The sequence below is a fragment of the Colletotrichum chrysophilum genome (assembly GCF_026319265.1).
Source record: "Colletotrichum chrysophilum strain AFK26 chromosome Unknown scaffold_69, whole genome shotgun sequence".
Taxonomy (NCBI): domain Eukaryota; kingdom Fungi; phylum Ascomycota; class Sordariomycetes; order Glomerellales; family Glomerellaceae; genus Colletotrichum; species Colletotrichum chrysophilum.
The window spans coordinates 1-17,330 of NW_026517356.1; the positions used below are offsets into that span (position 1 = coordinate 1).

The 17,330-nt window shown below is 44.7% G+C and overlaps 3 protein-coding genes across 3 annotated transcripts; 2 read left to right on the forward strand and 1 right to left on the reverse strand.

The window, feature by feature from the left end:
• Positions 1-13,631: 13,631 nt before the first annotated feature.
• On the forward strand, positions 13,632-15,084 carry COL26b_008094 (uncharacterized protein; the record flags this gene model as incomplete). The annotated part of the gene is made up of 2 exons (XM_053180862.1): positions 13,632-13,862; positions 14,140-15,084. 2 exons carry the CDS (start codon positions 13,632-13,634, stop codon positions 15,082-15,084), a joined length of 1,176 nt encoding a protein of 391 aa, XP_053035124.1.
• A 534-nt stretch (positions 15,085-15,618) lies between these two features.
• On the reverse strand, positions 15,619-16,080 carry COL26b_008095 (uncharacterized protein; the record flags this gene model as incomplete). Its single annotated transcript, XM_053180863.1, has 1 exon — positions 15,619-16,080. The coding sequence occupies one exon, from the start codon at positions 16,078-16,080 to the stop codon at positions 15,619-15,621; it is 462 nt and encodes a 153-aa protein (XP_053035125.1).
• Positions 16,081-16,731: 651 nt separating this feature from the next.
• Positions 16,732-17,190, forward strand: COL26b_008096 (uncharacterized protein; the record flags this gene model as incomplete). Its single annotated transcript, XM_053180864.1, has 1 exon — positions 16,732-17,190. One exon carries the CDS (start codon positions 16,732-16,734, stop codon positions 17,188-17,190), a length of 459 nt encoding a protein of 152 aa, XP_053035126.1.
• Between the last annotated feature and the right edge of the window lie 140 nt (positions 17,191-17,330).

The window sequence follows — 17,330 nt, forward strand, 5'->3', positions numbered from 1 at the left end:
AAAATATAAAAATATAAAAATATAAAAATATAAAAATATAAAAATATAAAAATATAAAGATATAAAAATATAAAAATATAAAAATATAAAAATATAAAAATATAAAAAAGAAGTTTTAGAAACTAAATTAAAAAGTAAAAAAGGTATCTTTCTATATTTTAAATCTTAGAAACTAAAATATAGAAAATATTATTATTAATTATGATAATACTTTTCATATTATATTATTATTATTATAAAAGAAGTAGTAATATTTATAGTAATATTTTAATTATAAGTTTAAAAAGAAGTAAATACTTTTTATAATAGAAGTTTTAGACTAATATAGTAATAGAAAGTATATATTAAGAAATAAAAGTAATAAAATATAATAGATATTATTATATTAATAAATAGCTTATTATAATATATAGTATAAGTAGTTTTTAGTAATAATAATAATAATATATAAAGAAAAGCTTTAATTTAATTTAAATTTAAAGTAAAGCTAAATAAAATAGAAATATTGAAACTAACTTAATAAAAGAAGTATATTTTAATAATTAGAATTAATAATATATAGTTAATATAATAATATTACTAAATAGCTTATAATAATATCTATTAGAAGTTAAAACTAAAACTAAAAATAAGATATAAATAATATTTATATATTTCTATTAAGCTTTTCTATTAGTTTATATATAATGCTTTTCTAGTTCAAGTTAAATAAGTATTTATACTAACTTATAACTTCTTATTTCTATACTTTAAAGTAGTAAACTACTTTAGGTTTAATTTATAAAAATATCTTTCAGAAAAGGTTATTTAGTAACTATTTCAAGCAGATAATTAATATTAAAAAATTAGAAGAAAAATAAAAAAAGAATAATTATAGTTAAAGTTTATTTTAAATCAATTTATTATTACTTAGTATAATTAATTAACTAAAGTTTGAAATATTTATTTCCTAAGTTTAATTATTAATAGCTGTATTTTATTTTGTATATAATATTATTATTTCTTTCCATAACTATAGCATAATAAGATATTCCTTTTTAATAGTAATATATATAAGTAGATATAGATATATCTTTAGAATTATTATATTCTATTATAATATAAGCCTATTTATAAACTTATACTTTATATAACTATATATATATACTTTACCTCAAAATACTCTTATACTTATATTAATAAATTTATTATAACTTATAATTTATAATATAAACTAATAATATAATATGCTATTACTAGCGTTAATTATTAACTTCTATTAATAAGCTTTACTGTTTAACAGCTAATTATAATATTAAATCTTTAGTTAATTATATTTCTCTCTTAATTATAAGCATACCTATATATCTATATAATCTTATAATCTTTAATTTTCCTTCATAAATAATATAGTTTATAACTACTTAATTACTGCTATACTAGCGTTACCCCTAGGGGCTAAGAAGCGCTACTTAAAACCTTACTATCTAACATAATACCCCAGCTTAGAGGATCCTAGCACCTTGTGAACCCAGCCCCATCTTCATGCACTTGGAATCTCGACCAACACCCAGTCAACGGAAAGCACGCCGCGTCAACCGTGGCGAACGGTAAATTGTCTGATTGGCGCACATTTGAAATCGTGCATGTCGGGTAGCGCCCCCTCCCGCGGACACGGAACGGGGGAGGCGGCCTTCCTAATGGGAATGTCGGGCAACGCAAACGCAATCTTACGAGCACGCAACCTACCCCCAACTTCAAAAAACGCGAGCGGCACAGCTTCCTGGGCTCCATTGGCGCATGGGTCTGGATCCTTCTCGACTGCGAAGCAAGGGAGACTTGGATGACCAAAGTCATATGTAAGCATGTAGTGCACACCATGGATCTTGATTTTGAGAAACCAGATTGCCCCGCTCGGGCTTTCGCTCCCGCCTTGGCGCAATGGCGCTTTTCCCCCCTGGTTTCTTAGACCGTGGGACACACGCGCACCCCTGCGGGAATCGATGAGCTTCCGAGGGGCGGCTAAGGCTCGCGGCATTGGGATTGGGGCTGACTTGGCGGTCCAGATGAGCCACCACCATGACTGGCGATCAGTTGGGGTCTTTTGAGAGCTGACGCGCCAGGGAATTGGTTCATTGCAACGGCACAGCAGAGTCCCGCACATTACGTTGCAGAAAGGAATGCCAGCTTGCAACATGGATTCTTCAGGGTCGAAGTAACATTAGCGTCAAGATAATGCAACGTGTTTAGACAATGCAACGCTGGTCTTAGTGAGCAGTTTCGACACATAGAACAGTGAAGATGAGAATTAGTTTGGGTTTAACATAATTAGTTCACTGGCTATTAACTGGTATTTGTCAGTTGAAATTGACTATCAAGGCCGAATCGATATATTACTTCCTATAATAGATAAAATTCTAGAGAAAAAACACGTAAGCCGTTGGCGGGTAGATTCCAACATCATGAACCTAGATGTGGTTGTTTGGAGCCCCGAGGCACAAAAAGCTCCTCTTTCTCGCCCCCAATTCCAACTGCCGATCTTAAGAAAAGGCTTTAAGATTGACAATCGTGCGATGACTGGAAATTAGACCGTCAGCGCTCCCCTTTCCTCTCAGTTGTCTGCGTTAGTAGCCTTAATCGTTCACACGTTTCATCACCCGCCGTAAGTACCGACGCGGCAGGCAGCAGTATATGCAGATGGCCAGATACGCCAGTTAAACCAAGCTTTAAAAAATTTTGCTTCTGCCAACAATTGCAAATGCTAGCTAGCCTCTGCAGATTGATGTGTTGAAAACTAAATGACTCATTTCATTGAATAAACAACTGGCTTGCAAGCACAAAGTGTATCTCGTGAACGGCGGGATCGATAAATTTAAGTGGGAACCCTGAAGTCAACAAATGATCTGTCATTTACTTTGAAATCGTATGATTATGAAGAAGACGCCGGCGTTGGTACCAACATGAGCCTTCAGCTGTTACCTCGACTCTCTGTTGGCTAGAATACGGGGTTCCTTATTGGGCTATCGGAAGTAATCATGAAGCTAGAGTCCCCAGAAGCTCGGCGGGCCGCGCTTAGTGTACAAGAAGAGGCGGGGAGGGTGGACACCACTAAAGATTGAGACATTCATACTGTAAGGTCAACAAATGGCGATGCGCACATTACAATCGAGGTTCAAATCACTCCAATGTTCTTTTTGCACAATTAAAAAATATGTTCCAGGGGAGAAAGATCTGACACGGCGATCTTTTTAATGTCTCTCAGACTCACGTTACACGTAGACCAAAATCGTCACATGAATGCTCAGCTTATATCAGATCCAGAAAGCCACGGCGATCAGGTTTGTTAGGTCTGATCGACCTGCATATGCCGCAGGCACTCGGAATTGGACACCAACGTTGCGTCGCCTTCAGTCTGCCTCGCAGGACTGGATGAATGTAAGCTGCCTTACCCGCCTAATTTGCTCTGCATCCCCACAGCCCTAATCAGTGAGCGACCGTCCAAGCACTTTATTCCAGTCTATTCCCCACGTACGTAGTCAAGTGCTTGAGGCTGAACGCTGATAAACGCTGGTGACGCCAATCCCCGATGATGAACAGGTGCCTTTCGCACTGAACCGCTTTCATCGTCACCACCTTCGGATACATGTAGTCATTGTGCGTCTGCATCTATGTACATCTGGCCTAAACAGACAAAGCAGAAAGCTTAGCTCTTCCAACACCCTGAGCCAAGAAGGAGCCAAGAAGGAGCCGTCCCGAAATCCTTCACGACGCGTGCCCTGGCAGACCCCTAGCATTCCGAGGTTCCACGCCGTTTGAGTGGGCCCTTGAGAGTGGGGGAAGCGGGGTGGCTGCATCCAGAAGTACGAAACGAGACGACATCAGCCTGGAAAGAGCGTCAATGTAAGCTGGCTGCCTGTCCATTGTCTTGGATGCCGGATAGTCCGTGCCGTCACCGAAACCGCAGGCTGAAAAAGTACTCGATTACGGAGTGGGTTGGCTATGGAAGCAATCGCTAAAAGGACTGTTGGACCTGCGAGCAAATTATCAGCCACCTTTTAATCAGCGCCGTGTAGAGGTGGAGAGTACTAACATGGCGATGACAAGCAAGGCGATCCTACACCCCGAAGCACCCCCATAATAAGTGGGTGTCGTGCGGCGCGAGACATACGATGAATCCTATCAATCTGATCTTGCGCGACCGGCCGGAATTTCATCTGCTCTTGCTCTGTAGCGCAGTACGCTAGAGCTGTTAGGGCGCCTAGGAACTAAGGTAGTTTTATAAGAACTTAACATGTCCTTATAGCTAGTATTATCTATTTAAGCATAAATAAGTTAGGTTATAGATAAAGGTATATTAGAATTTAATCTTATAATATATAAAGAGTAAAACTAAAGCAAATATTAAGTTTTCGTTTTAATTTTAACATATATATATATATATATTTATATAGAAAGTTATAGATATTCTAAAATACTTTATTAAGTTACGGAAGTACAATAACACTATGAAAAGTAGATTATTAAATACATTATTAAGTATTTTAAAACTATTAAGCACTTTTTTATTTAATTTATAAAATATCTTTAACTATTAGAAATTATTACTATCTTATAATTTTACTTTAGTTTAAGACTTTTTTATTTTATACTTAATACTTTATTTAGTTATTATTGATAATAAATATTAATAAAATCCTTTAGCTTTAAAAATATTTTGGAAGTAGTATATATAAGCTTAAATAGGTTTCTTATACTTAATATGTTTATTAACAATTAGTTAGATACGTAATACCCTACTTATTATAATAAGAATTATAATAAATATTTAATAGTTTAAGACTAAATATATTTAAATATATAGCTAAATAATAGAAGTAATATTATATAAAATTAAAATAGCATTTAATATAACTATATATTACTATTATATATAATATCATATTATATAATAGTAATATGTTATATCTTTAAATAAACTTATAAGAGTATATCTATTCTAATAATTAGAGTGAAATCTTTAGTAATAAATATAACTTCCTTTTGAAAGACTAATGTTATATATAATAAGTTTAGCTTTTTAGTCTTACTTTAGTTCTTATATTATTATTAATAACTTATTCATATAATAACCTTATAGATATTATAAACTACTTTAGAAATTAGCTACTTTATCATTTAACTAATAGGTTAAAAGTTTTATTATAATAAAAGTTATTACTTTTAGTTATTATTAAGTAAATTATATATAGTATATCATATTTTCTTAAACTATAGTGTTTTGATATTTCTTTAATAATACTTAAGATTTATTATTTTTAATTAAAGATATTACTCTTATAGTTATTAACTTTTAAAGATAAATAGTTATATTAAAGAAGTTTTATAACCTCTTTTATGAGAAGGTCTATAGTAAATAAATCTAATAAGAGCACTTTAGCTAGTACTTCGTCTAATAAGAAGATTATAGTATATACTTAGGGGCTTAGAATAACTACTTGTATTAAACCTAACTATAGCTAACTCTTATAGCTCTCAGCCCTGTTTTAATAATAGCTTCGTTACTACTAAGGTCGATAGCCTCACCCATGTAATTCACAGACATCGCCACACAAGGTTAGCCATGGAAAAGCTTCTCTTGGCCACGTACTTAAGACGCCTCTCTTACCTGCGTTCTTGGCACACATATCAGCCCAGTGATTACAGACATGGATCCAGGACCACCACACAAACGACGAAGACCGGCCGTGGCGTGCACAGAATGCCGTCGGAGGAAAATTGCGTGCGACCTCAGAAATCCTTGCGGGCATTGCAGGAGGTAGGCAACACCAATTATCACACTGACAATCCGAATACTGTCCGGAAGATGAATCCGTATGAGTGCGAAAACTAACTTATTTTGCACAAGAAGGAATCTCTCAAAGTGCGTCTATAATAACACCGGCCCCAAGGACCACAGCATCAGTCGAGATCGCGACGGCAACAAGAATGACAATGGCAGAAGCTCTAGTGCCACCCCTCAAAAGCCAAGCTCCCCCATGTCAAATGCCAGCATCGGCAGACACGACAGGCAACCCTCGGGGTCAGTTGTGTCGTCGAATGCGATTGAAGATTCTGACATGCTCGCCAACGTCGGTCATGGCTCGATCTTCGATGTGGTCCCTCATCTGGGGCAGCCAGTCATCAACGATAGTGGGCTTTTTCAGGGACCGTTGCTGGATGCCAGCACTATGAACATACCAGAACTGGATTTCTTCCTCAAATGCGGTCTCCCAGACAAACAGGCGTCGCCAGTGGCCGCCGGCGCATCGCCCGGTCCCCAATTTGATCTGGCATCCACGGTCACCTGGGCTAACATGGGTCTGGATATGCCCAGCACCACCCAAAACGAATTCACGGGGGGCACATCTCCCATGGAGACGGTCCGATACATGTCATCAAGCTCATCTCAGTCAAGTCTGATGCCGGATCGCGATTCCAGCTCGTCTAGCGAGTGCAGCATGGCTACTAACACCGCCTCATTTTGCTGCGAAGGATTGAGACTTCTCCTTCGTGTATTCGCGGGTCAAGAAAAGGAAGAACATGTCATCATATTGCCCAGCTACGAGACAGTAAGGCCAGTCATGGACATGTTTGCGAAGCTGGAACGATTTTCACAGCAGCGTCAGCACGACAGGAGAGCAGCTATACTCAGGCGCGCCTCAATCACCCCCCTTACAGGTTCGGGGGTGCGAAACATGATACCGTCAAAAGTGCGCTGCGATGTCCTTGTTGAGGCTTATAGTAGGACATTTGAGTCGGTTATGCGAATATTGGACGTGCCAGTCTTCTTGCGCGAGTATAATGACTTCTGGGAAAAGCCAGCCGCTAAGCTCACGACAAAGGATGAGCCGTTTGCATGCAAGCTGCTGCTTGTTGTCGCACTCGCTTCTTGTGTATGTCTTGGTGTCGGCAGTCCGACCGAGGGCGAGAGTGCACAGCAAGAGGTCTCAGCAGGCTGGATCATACAAGTTAAGCAGTGGTTCGAGCAGAACATGCTTACTGGAGTACAATCACAAGTGGACATGGCTCAAATCTTGTGTCTACTTGCTCTCACACGCAATATCCAACATCATCCCGGAGCCTCAGCCAGCTCCGCTTTGTGTCTCGGTTACTACGACCCAACTCACATTGGTATCAGAATGGGTCTTCACCGAGAGTCTCCAGCACGTGGTATCGCTCCGGCCGACCCAAGGACTACGGAGCTGAGAAGACGCCTGTGGGCCACGATGTTGGAGCTTTCCCTTCAGATCTGCCTCGACGAAGGGCTACCACCATCGCTGGCTCCGGATGCTTACAATTGCGAGCCACCGTCCAGCCTGGCCGACGAGGGAATCGGTCGATCTTCGTCTCAGTCCGATTCCACTCGCTCTATTGTCCTCATTAAGCTATCTGGCACGCAACGGCTTCGTCTCAGAATTCTCCAGCTTCTCAACAACCCCGGCGCAGACTACACATTTGAAGAAAGTCATCAATTGGCTGGAGAATTGAGCGCAGCTTGCAATTCGGACCTTAACACCTTACATTCCCTGCAATCCCAGCAGCCCCAATTATCAGACTTCCAAGTCAAAACCCTAGATACCCTTACTCGACCATTCGTCCTGGCCCTTCACGGACGTTTTGCCACCCGAGCATGCAGCACGCCAGCCTTCTACTTTTCACGTCAGATGCGCATGGAAACCGCCGTCCGTCTTCTCTCACATCCACTGCGGAGACAGCCTTGCGGCGTGCAACAACCAAATGCTTATCTTAGTGCAGCACAGCAACCAGATCATCTCGCTGCGGCTCAAGTGTCTGCACCTCCGGCGTATTTAAACGATGCCTACTCTATTTTACGTATTCATGGCCATACACACTTCTCCACGGTTCCACGCCAGGCCACTGCCGCATTATTTCTTGATTTGGTATCTGAGTTGGAGGAGAATCTGTTTCCGACCCTGCATTATTCCTCAAGGCAGCATATTCGGGACGTCCTAGACTCATCAGTTAAAATATTCGAGAGTCGCATGAGAGCGGCCGGTGGGACACATTCAGCCAGAGAATTTGTTCTTTTTTCAGCAGCCAGTGCATATGTAGATGCTCTCACCAGAAGAGGCGGAGATACCGAAAAGATAGATGTAGACGAGGCAGTTGCTAGAGCCGCATGTAGTGCGCTAGAGACTTGTGCCGAAGTTGTTGGCTTGATGGGGATGAAAGCATAATACAGAATGAACAGAGACACAATTCCCAATCAACGAGTTTGCTGCAACGTGGTTTATTGGTTGAATTTAGCGGGTTTCTAAGACGAGGTGTACTTGTCAAGCGTTAAGAAATGATGCAGTTATCCTATTTAAATTTCAGGAGTATTTTAAACCACAGGATGGGAAGAAAATGTCTCTTGAAATGACAATCAGTATTCATACCTACAACGTATCGTTCACAGGCTTATTTTCACCTACCTAGGCTAGCCGAACGTTGCGACACATAGGGCTTATAACTCAGCTTGTTCTAGTAGTTCTAGTAGAGCTACTATAGAGCTTAGGAGAGCCTTACTCTTTAATATATAAGTTACTAAGCTCTACTAAAGCTATGTAAATCAATAGTTAATAGTAGTAATAATAGGCTTATATTTATAAGCTTTTAGAACTAAGGACTTCTAGGTAAATTACTATAATAAATAACTATAGTAGTCTGGTGTCTCTTTCTAATTATTTGACTTCTATAGTTACATCACAAACTAGGTAGTCTAACACTATAATGATGCGTGGTCTTATTATTCCTTTGCTAGCCTTTGCCGCGATGGCGAGCTATTAAGATGACAGGCTGCTGATACCGACTTCATATGGAACTGGTAAGTAATTCAGCTTCTCTCCCAGCCCGAAAAATAACACGTTCTTAGTCCTCGGTACGGTCAATTCATAGTTTCCTAACGTGAACCAAGACCTCGGCATCCCCTACGCCCAACCGCCCCTCGGAGCCCTACGCTTCCTCCCGCCACAACCGTTTCCCCTCTCCAGCTCAATCATAAACGCAACAACCATGCCGCCCGCGTGCCCGCAGATAAAAGACACCACCTACCCCTTCTTCCAATACGTCCCCGAAACCCTCCCCCTCGGCTCCTTCTCAGAAGAATGCCTCACCCTCAACATATGCACCCCTTCCAACGCAACCGCCTCCTCCAACCTGCCCGTGATAATCTGGATCTACGGCGGCGCCTTCGTACAGGGCTCCCTCGACACGCCCGCGTAGATACAAACCTCGCAGGCGCACATCGTGGTCGCGGTCCAGTACCGCCGCAACATCTTCGGCTTCCCCGGTGCCGCGCGCGCCCTGGAGCACCAGAATCTCGGCATTCTCGACCAGCGGCGGGCCGTCGAGTGGGCGCGGGCAGCGTTGACGTGCACAACTTCGCGTTCGTGGAGGACCTCGTCGGGGAGGGATTTGTTTGCGACTCGGGGTCTAGCGTTCTTGGCTGTCGACACGCGGTCGACGAATAGCGCGAGTGGGAACTTTTCGGCCGTGGCGCGTGGGCTGGGGCGTGCGACGGAGGTGCCTGGGGACGAGCTGGACTGCATGCGCCGCAAGCCTTTTGATGAGATTGTAGGGCGCTGCTGAGGGAGAGACTGGGGTTGAAGACGTGGAGATATCAATGTCGCAACAGTTGCAGCAATGTGTCCCTAGACCTAAACTTGAGAGCATATTGTTGTGCAGAGCTGTTGTTAGTATTGAGAACAATTAGGGAGTTTAGGGGGAAGAATATAAGAGCTGTGGGTTCAGTTCGCGGGGGATAGCGAAGCGAGCTTGGAGGGTGTATGGGAGGAAACTGCGAACGGGAAAGTGTTGAAGATTAGAGTGGGGGATCTTGCTGAAGAGATTTTTGAAGAGATTGGGATGAATAGTGTTGATGAGGGATGTGAGGAGGTTGATGCTTCGTTCCGGGGCTAAGATGCGCGTGCTCCCTCTCTCGAAACGATCTGAACGTTGGGGCTGGTATGCTGGTATGGTGTGTATTATATTGGAAAATGAATCCAGCAGCAGCTGAGTCCTTACTTGGGCAAGCTTATGTGAGAGCCAAAGGAAACCCAAGTTGACCCGGCCCTCCGTAGCTGCTCCTCAGAGGACACATATGGTTCAAAGAACGACAACGACGCTTGAAGCGGGTTTTCTTCGCTTGCTTCAGCAGAATCCATCGTGCGGATGTCGATATCCAATGGGTATGAGGTGTGAAACCTGGCGACTGCATCCCACTCGTTGAAAAGGTCTCGAGGCATTCCACTGCCATTACCCCTGTCCCATAGGACATGGGCTCGTCCTCCTTCAATCCAGTAGCGGAAGAAGTGGTCATATTGATGATTGGTTTTCGGAGACCAGACATCGAGCTTTTGCAGTCTCGGTATCTCACGAGCAGTCATAGCTATCCATACCATAGGGTCTTCACCTAACTGATGAGGAGCCCATCTTTGAAATCCAGAAAACGTTATAGATAGACGCCTGAGATTCGGCCACCTTGGCGGGCCGATATGATTGCCAGACAGGAAAGACTCAAAAAGAGCTCTGGCATCAACATAATGAGAAACCTGGAGAGTTTCTAGCTGCATGCTGACTCGTTTCAGTGACTCTTTAGTGGAAATGCCCCCTATTTGCAGAAAAGCTCTCTGGTCCATGTTGCGAATCGTGAGTGATTTCACGCTTTTCGGCACGAAACTACAGGTCTCCTGATAGAATTCCGAAAGATGAGGATCTTTCAGTTCAAAGCCATATTGGAGCTCGGTAAGGTTGTCGGACATTCTCGAACAGAGAAGTGATAGAAACCCTTTGTGCGAGCCCTGGATGTGGCATTCTTCGGCGTTGAATTCGAGGTGTCGAATCGAACGTACGCATTTGATCAATTGCTTTGGCCGTTGCAGAAGGTTGCTGCCACGGTGAAGAAGGTAGCGGCAGCAGGAATTCTTTTCGATGATCTCTAGGTCTAATGACACGTCTTTCCATCTGCTCAACGTGTTGACGAAGGAGTCAATAATATCGACAAATGTAGCTTTAAATTCAGAGCGTCGTGAGGCGCCAACTATGTTGGGAAAATCGAGTGGGTCAAAGTCTACCACTAGACGCAGCTTCTTTAACTCTTGCTTGCGCGGGCCGGAAATGTACTTGTCGAGTGTTGAAGCAGTAGTTCTTCCGGATGAAATGCTGGCACTCGTTACGTAAAGTGTGACTTCTGCGAAGAGAATAGGCTCGATAATATCCTGCCAAACTCAACAAACAGTAGCATATTGTGCTAGAGAGTCTGGCTGTTGGGCAATGACATACCGAAAGATTTCAGCCTTGAGTTCGGCAGGAAGACTGTCCCTCATCGTAAGAGATGTGACCGGCGGTGTTTGGATAAGTGATAGCTGGGCTGTGAAAGTTCTTGTAACTTAATTTAGAGACAATGGCCGGGGTGAAAAAATCTTAAAAGCCTTTTATCCCGATTCTTGCCGACAGTCAAAGAGTTGCGCACCTGGACGAAAATGCTACTGCTACCTAAAACATAGATGGCTATCTCCACCCTAATGACAGGAACATTTACCACGCCATATAAAAGGACATAACACAATTTCTGCCACCGCTTAAGCCAAGCCACATCCAATCTGAGAGATTTGCTAATCGAAAAACTAAGGATTTGATCTATCTACGTTCACTAGGGAAGCTTTGACCCAGATTCATGAGAGAATCAGCGCCACTTTCTCTCGCATGACGTTGGATGGTGCGTAAGCTTATGGTTTTGAAGACATCGCTCTTAGTGAAGCGGGCTGCAAACAAAGGCTATGTCTTGATAAGATGATTCTGACTGCGGAAATGTCGACAGTCATGCCAGCCACGTTCACCTTGTCGATACTGAAGACGGAGAGGGGTTCGCACTAAAAGGACTGGAATTCGACGAAGAGCCTCTTTGAAGGGTGGCGGCGTACTTATAGCTGAGTAGTCTAGAGTTGCAAGCTTTTAGGCTCATGTCATTAACCCATCCCCGATGGTGTTCAGTTTTGCCAGGCCCTTGATGCCGTAAAGCGCAATGCCGCGCTACAACTGCCGACGTGTCTGCCCCCGAGAAGCCAGGGAAAAGCATCAAAGCAGGCAATCATGCCTAGGATCATTCAGCGTGAAACTTTGGTCCCCTGTGAAGCTGAACGTCGACTCCAGACTTATGAAAATACCCAGTGAGCTGAGTACCCGGGTGGTTCCATGCTTACTTCTGCTGAGAGTTGCCTCATCTCGATAACGAAAACGAGAACGAGGTCTGTGCAGCCCTCTTTGCGGCCCCATGCAAGGGACCCCACGATCAAGACGCTGTTGGCCCCTGGATCAACAAGCGGCCAGGATTCCCTACACTGCCGTCTTCAACACCAAATTGTGGACAGTTCGTTGCCAAATTTCGTAACGCTTCTGGCCAAGCATGCAAAATGACAATTTCCGTATCGCCGTTATCGTTCTCATTCTGTGCGCCCTGATGGTTTCCTTTGCCCCTTTCTGGCTAGTAATGTATTTTCTCTCCCAAAAGATAGAGCGGTCCAATTGGCTTCTCCAATGCTTGCGCAGTGCGAATATGTTGATTTTAGATCGTTCTCGCCTACTCGACCATCTGTTGAAACTATCAGTCTAACCTAATAGCCCTCGCAAGCTATCTATCACATTACAACCCACATAGTACGGTAAGGGGCAAATGCGAGCTTCAGTAGCATAGCCCATGAGAATCGAGCTGATGTACGTCTTCGAAATGGGGTAAATTCATTTCTTGGGCTGCATCCACCACAGGAAGCGCGTGGCGGAGCGGGAGAATCCAGCCAACTAGCCTCCTTCATTGAGGCTTTCCCCTCGCATTTGCAAGTAAATTTTGTACAAGTGCGTTCATCATCGGTCTGTCTGGTAGGGGATGTAGGTTTGCGAGATGAGTATTGCGGCAGATGCAACCCTTTTCGTACCATTAACTCGGTAGCTCGGAAGAACATTCGTGTTTCTGAGTTCAGCTAGGCTATGAGACATATTATCCGATAGGCCGTGATAATGCGGAGACTGATGGAGTAGTTCTCGATCATCTGCGGAGCCAGGCCCAAGAATGTTCGCATGCGAGGAATCGTTCTCGGGACACTAAGAAGCCGGCTGCAGCGGATCATGAAGCCACGAGGTGCAATGAACGTTGGCAGAAAATGGACATGGAATGAGAACGACTACCTGGGCGGCATTTGTATATAAGAATCAAAGAGATGTCTTCACCAACACTCCTGATAGTTCATCATTCTCATCGTCTCTAATCTGCATCTTCTAGTTATACTCAACCAATCTTGCTTTCGTCATGATGACCCTCCGCTCTTCCCCAGCCAAATTGGCGTTTGTTGCTCTTGTGAGCACTGCGACGGCTCAAGGTGCGGGGCAAACTAATTCGTCTGCCTGCGATACGCTACGGCAGACTCTTGTCGCCATAACCGCCTTGCCAGGCAGTGACAGCTACACGAACGCAACCCAAGGTCCGTCTTCCACCGTACATGCATCTTCGTCCTATCAGACGTGATTTTCAGCGTACCAATAAAACGAAAACAGACTACTTCAACGCCGCCGCTTGGTTGTCTCCTTCCTGTGTTATTGCCCCAACCACTAGTCAGGAGATGTCCAACATTTTGGGGACCTTCAACGACACCAACACCCAGTTTGCAATCAGAGGCGGCGGACACATGACCATTGCGAATGCCGCCAACATCAACGCGCCTGGTGTACTGGTCGCCACGTCTGGTCTGAGCAACTTGGTTCTTTCCGAGGACCAATCGACTATCGAAGTCGGTGCGGGAAATACGTGGTCGGACGTTTACCGCTTCCTGGAGCCCTACAAGCTCGCAGTGGTTGGTGGATGAGCTGGTGAGTTGATGTTCCTGACCATTTGAGTATGCTCGGGGGTGACTAACCTGGAAAGGTTTGGTTGGTGTGCCCGGATTCCTTCTTGGAGGGGGTATCTCGTTCTTCAGTAATGAATACGGATGGGCCTCTGCGAATGTTATCCAGTATGATGTCAGTCCAACTCCCCTACAGTTGTCGCTGGCAGCCTTCATGATTCATGGTCCGATGCTGGCTAAGCGACAGCCCCTTTTTAGACCTGTTTGTCTAACTAGCTCTCTGTAGTGCGTTCTAGGTAACGGCGACATTATATCTGCGCTCGCAACGAACGAGTACTCCGACCTCTTCTGGGCACTTCGCGGCGGCGGCAACTCCTTTGCCATTGTCACTGGGTTTCATCTTAAGACTCTGTCTCTCCCCGAGGTTGCGGTTGGCGAGAATCAGTACAGCTCGAACTCGAGCGCGCAGTTCCTCGACAGCAGCTATAGCTTCGCTCTAGACGGTTCGAGCGATACCCACGTTGGCATCGAGCCCAGAGTCCAGTGGATCCCGTCCTTGTACCCCGACCCAAGCTACTACTCCATTCTGTTCAACAACGGCAACACCACCACCCCGTCTGCCCTCATCAACTTCACTCAAACTATGGAACCTATCAGCTCTTCATTCACCGTAAGACCCTCCATGTACAACTGGACACAGTTCGCAGACTCTAGCCGGAGTCAGCTTGCTGGCTTGAGGAGTGCGTTCCACGTCGTCACCATCAAGGCTAACCGGCAAGCCCTTGACATTGTGCACGACGTGTTTCTGGGCATGATGAAGACTCAGATTTCGGGGGTAACCAACGTCATTGGCAGTCTTGCCTTTGTCCCTGTCACCGAGCACTTTTTGAGTGTGTCTACCGCTAATGGTGGCGACCCGATGGATGTGGATGCGACGCAGGGAACTTACATCTTGGTCGAAGAAACTGTTGTGTGGTCAGAGGCCTCGGACGATGCGAAGATTGACCAATTCCTCGCCGACTTCGACACCAATGTGACGTCGCAGATCAATGCCTTGGGCGATTTTATGTCTCCGTTTCTGCACCTGAACTATGCTGGTGCCGGCCAGCCAGTCTTCCAGGGATACGCTGGCGACAACCTCCAGAAGATGAAGGACATACGCGCTAAGTACGACCCAGACCTCATCTTCACCAACCTGATGCCCGGTGGTTGGAAGGTGGAGGCGGCCTAATGTTAGTACCCGAGTACTGCATGAAGGTAGTCACACAGCTACAGTCTTCGGAGGCCTCTGTATGGTTTCTACTTCGGCATATTTAGACAATTTCACTACCTCATTCTCGACAACTTGCCAGGCAAATTGCGTACTAAATATTCTGGGTACATCGACCGATATATCGGAAACACACGCGCTTGCTGTGGACTTAATCTTTCTCAGTTGAAAAAAATCAAAGATAGGGGTCCTACAGACCTGTTCAAGAACCTCCCAAGTGTCAAATGTCTCTTATTCTTCCAACGCATCAGCCTATCACTTGAACTATATTTCAAATATAAGCCATGGTTGAATCAATTGGTTGTTCGCAAGCTCAAAGCTTTGATTCATTTGAGTGATGAGCTATGGAAGATCAGGTTTGCAGACTTCAAACATTACGAAGAGCTCCCCACACTCATGAAGTTTTGCGATGTTCTGTTCGCCTTTGTCATATACAGCGTCCGGCGTAGGACGTGGGACCTTGGGACACAGGGCTTCGGTTGCGTGTTACTACTGCTACCACAATGGCAGGGGGTTGATAGTGTCGGCCGGCTTTGGCATGCTGACTCCCCAATGCTCAACGATGCAAGTGCCGTCCATCCTCCATAGATCCACCCACCCCAATGGCTCACTGCCGACTTGCTCGACGCGCTGAAAGATCCAAGCACGGTTATTGTCGATTCCCTTGTTGATGACGGTGAAGTTGACAGAGTCGGGATCAAAGTTGGCGAGGTAGTCGAGGACGTTCTGCCTGCCGGAAAGTAGGAAGGGGTCGTGTTGAATGTAGCCCTCATCATAATGTCTCGGGACACCCTCGGTGTATTGTTGGTCGACGATGATGGTCTGAACTGCCTGCTCGAAGATGGCTCTCTGCTCTTCGGCCGTTGCAGGCCGAGGAGGGCAGTACGATGCCGGCTTTGTTTGTTCCGCTTGTAGTGCATTTGCGAAAAAGGCAATTGTGGCGTAGAATGATCTCATGGTGTCTGGTGTAAATACTGGGACGGTTTAATTGGTTGTTAAGTAGCAAGACTTTGAATAAGTGTCACGGAAGTTGTTTCCAGGCAGACATACATCTCCTATTAAATACCTGTCAACGATGTACTGCCAGCTTCCGGAGTTCGTCCTCATCTTTCGTTGGAATGAGTCCTTGAAAGTTCGGAGCCATCCACCATCGAGGCGCAGCGTAACCTCATTGAAGGGCCCCAGTGAGAAATATGAGTCCGCCTTTACAAATACCGCCTCCTTGTCAATGAAGCATTCCGTAAGCAACTCATCTCTAGATCTCTGGGTTTAAATGACAACATGGCACGTGCGTACCGCGCGGTTGAAGCTTCTTCGAACCGCTTGCGGAGCCAGGTGGCCACGAGGTTGCGCGAGCGAATAATGTTGCTGGAATGCTCCGAATCCCGCGGTAGTCCGACTTGGCCATCTAGCCGGTTCCACTTCACAGTCGGAATCAAAAACGCGACTTGACTAAGAGGATATCTCTATCATGATATGAGATGCTGACCATGTCAAAATAATTGATAAATACCTTAGGGAAACCCGTCCTGGAGTTGGAGGTTGGCGGCGAATCAACTTCCTCATTGTTTTACTCCCTCAAACTTGAACTTTTAGACCGCAGTCGCTATGAAGATCAACATCGCCACCTTCGCCACGGCTTTCGCGGCTCTTACGGTCTCTGCGCAAGCGGCCTACTGCCCTCCTAGATCTGCGAGTCCAAGCGAGCAGCGACTTATCTTTGCCGAGTTTTACCAGAAACTCTATACCGACATGAACGCCACCCAAGCCCTCATCGACCACATGGCAGAGGATTACATCCAGCACAACCCGTATGCACTCTCGGGTCTCAACAATTCGATCGAAGCATTGTCATTTGTCACTCCGGAGACGGTAAAGTTCAACGTCACATTCAGTGGTATTGATGGGGACTTGGCTTTTGTATACTTGAGAATGGACATTGCTGCAGAGCCACGTCCGAGAGCGGTGGTTGATCTATTCCGGTTCAACGGGTCGTGCATTCAGGAGCATTGGGACGTTATGCAGGAGAGACCGGACAACGCCACAAACCCTCTGGATATGTGGTAGACAGCTGCCAGTATGGGCTCGTAGTTGCGACCCCATATGTAGTATATGCACCATTGTGTGCATCATAATAGTAACTGAACAGTCTTCAATTATCAACGTTCTGGGTATGAAATCTAACATTTGCGCTATATGCCTAGATA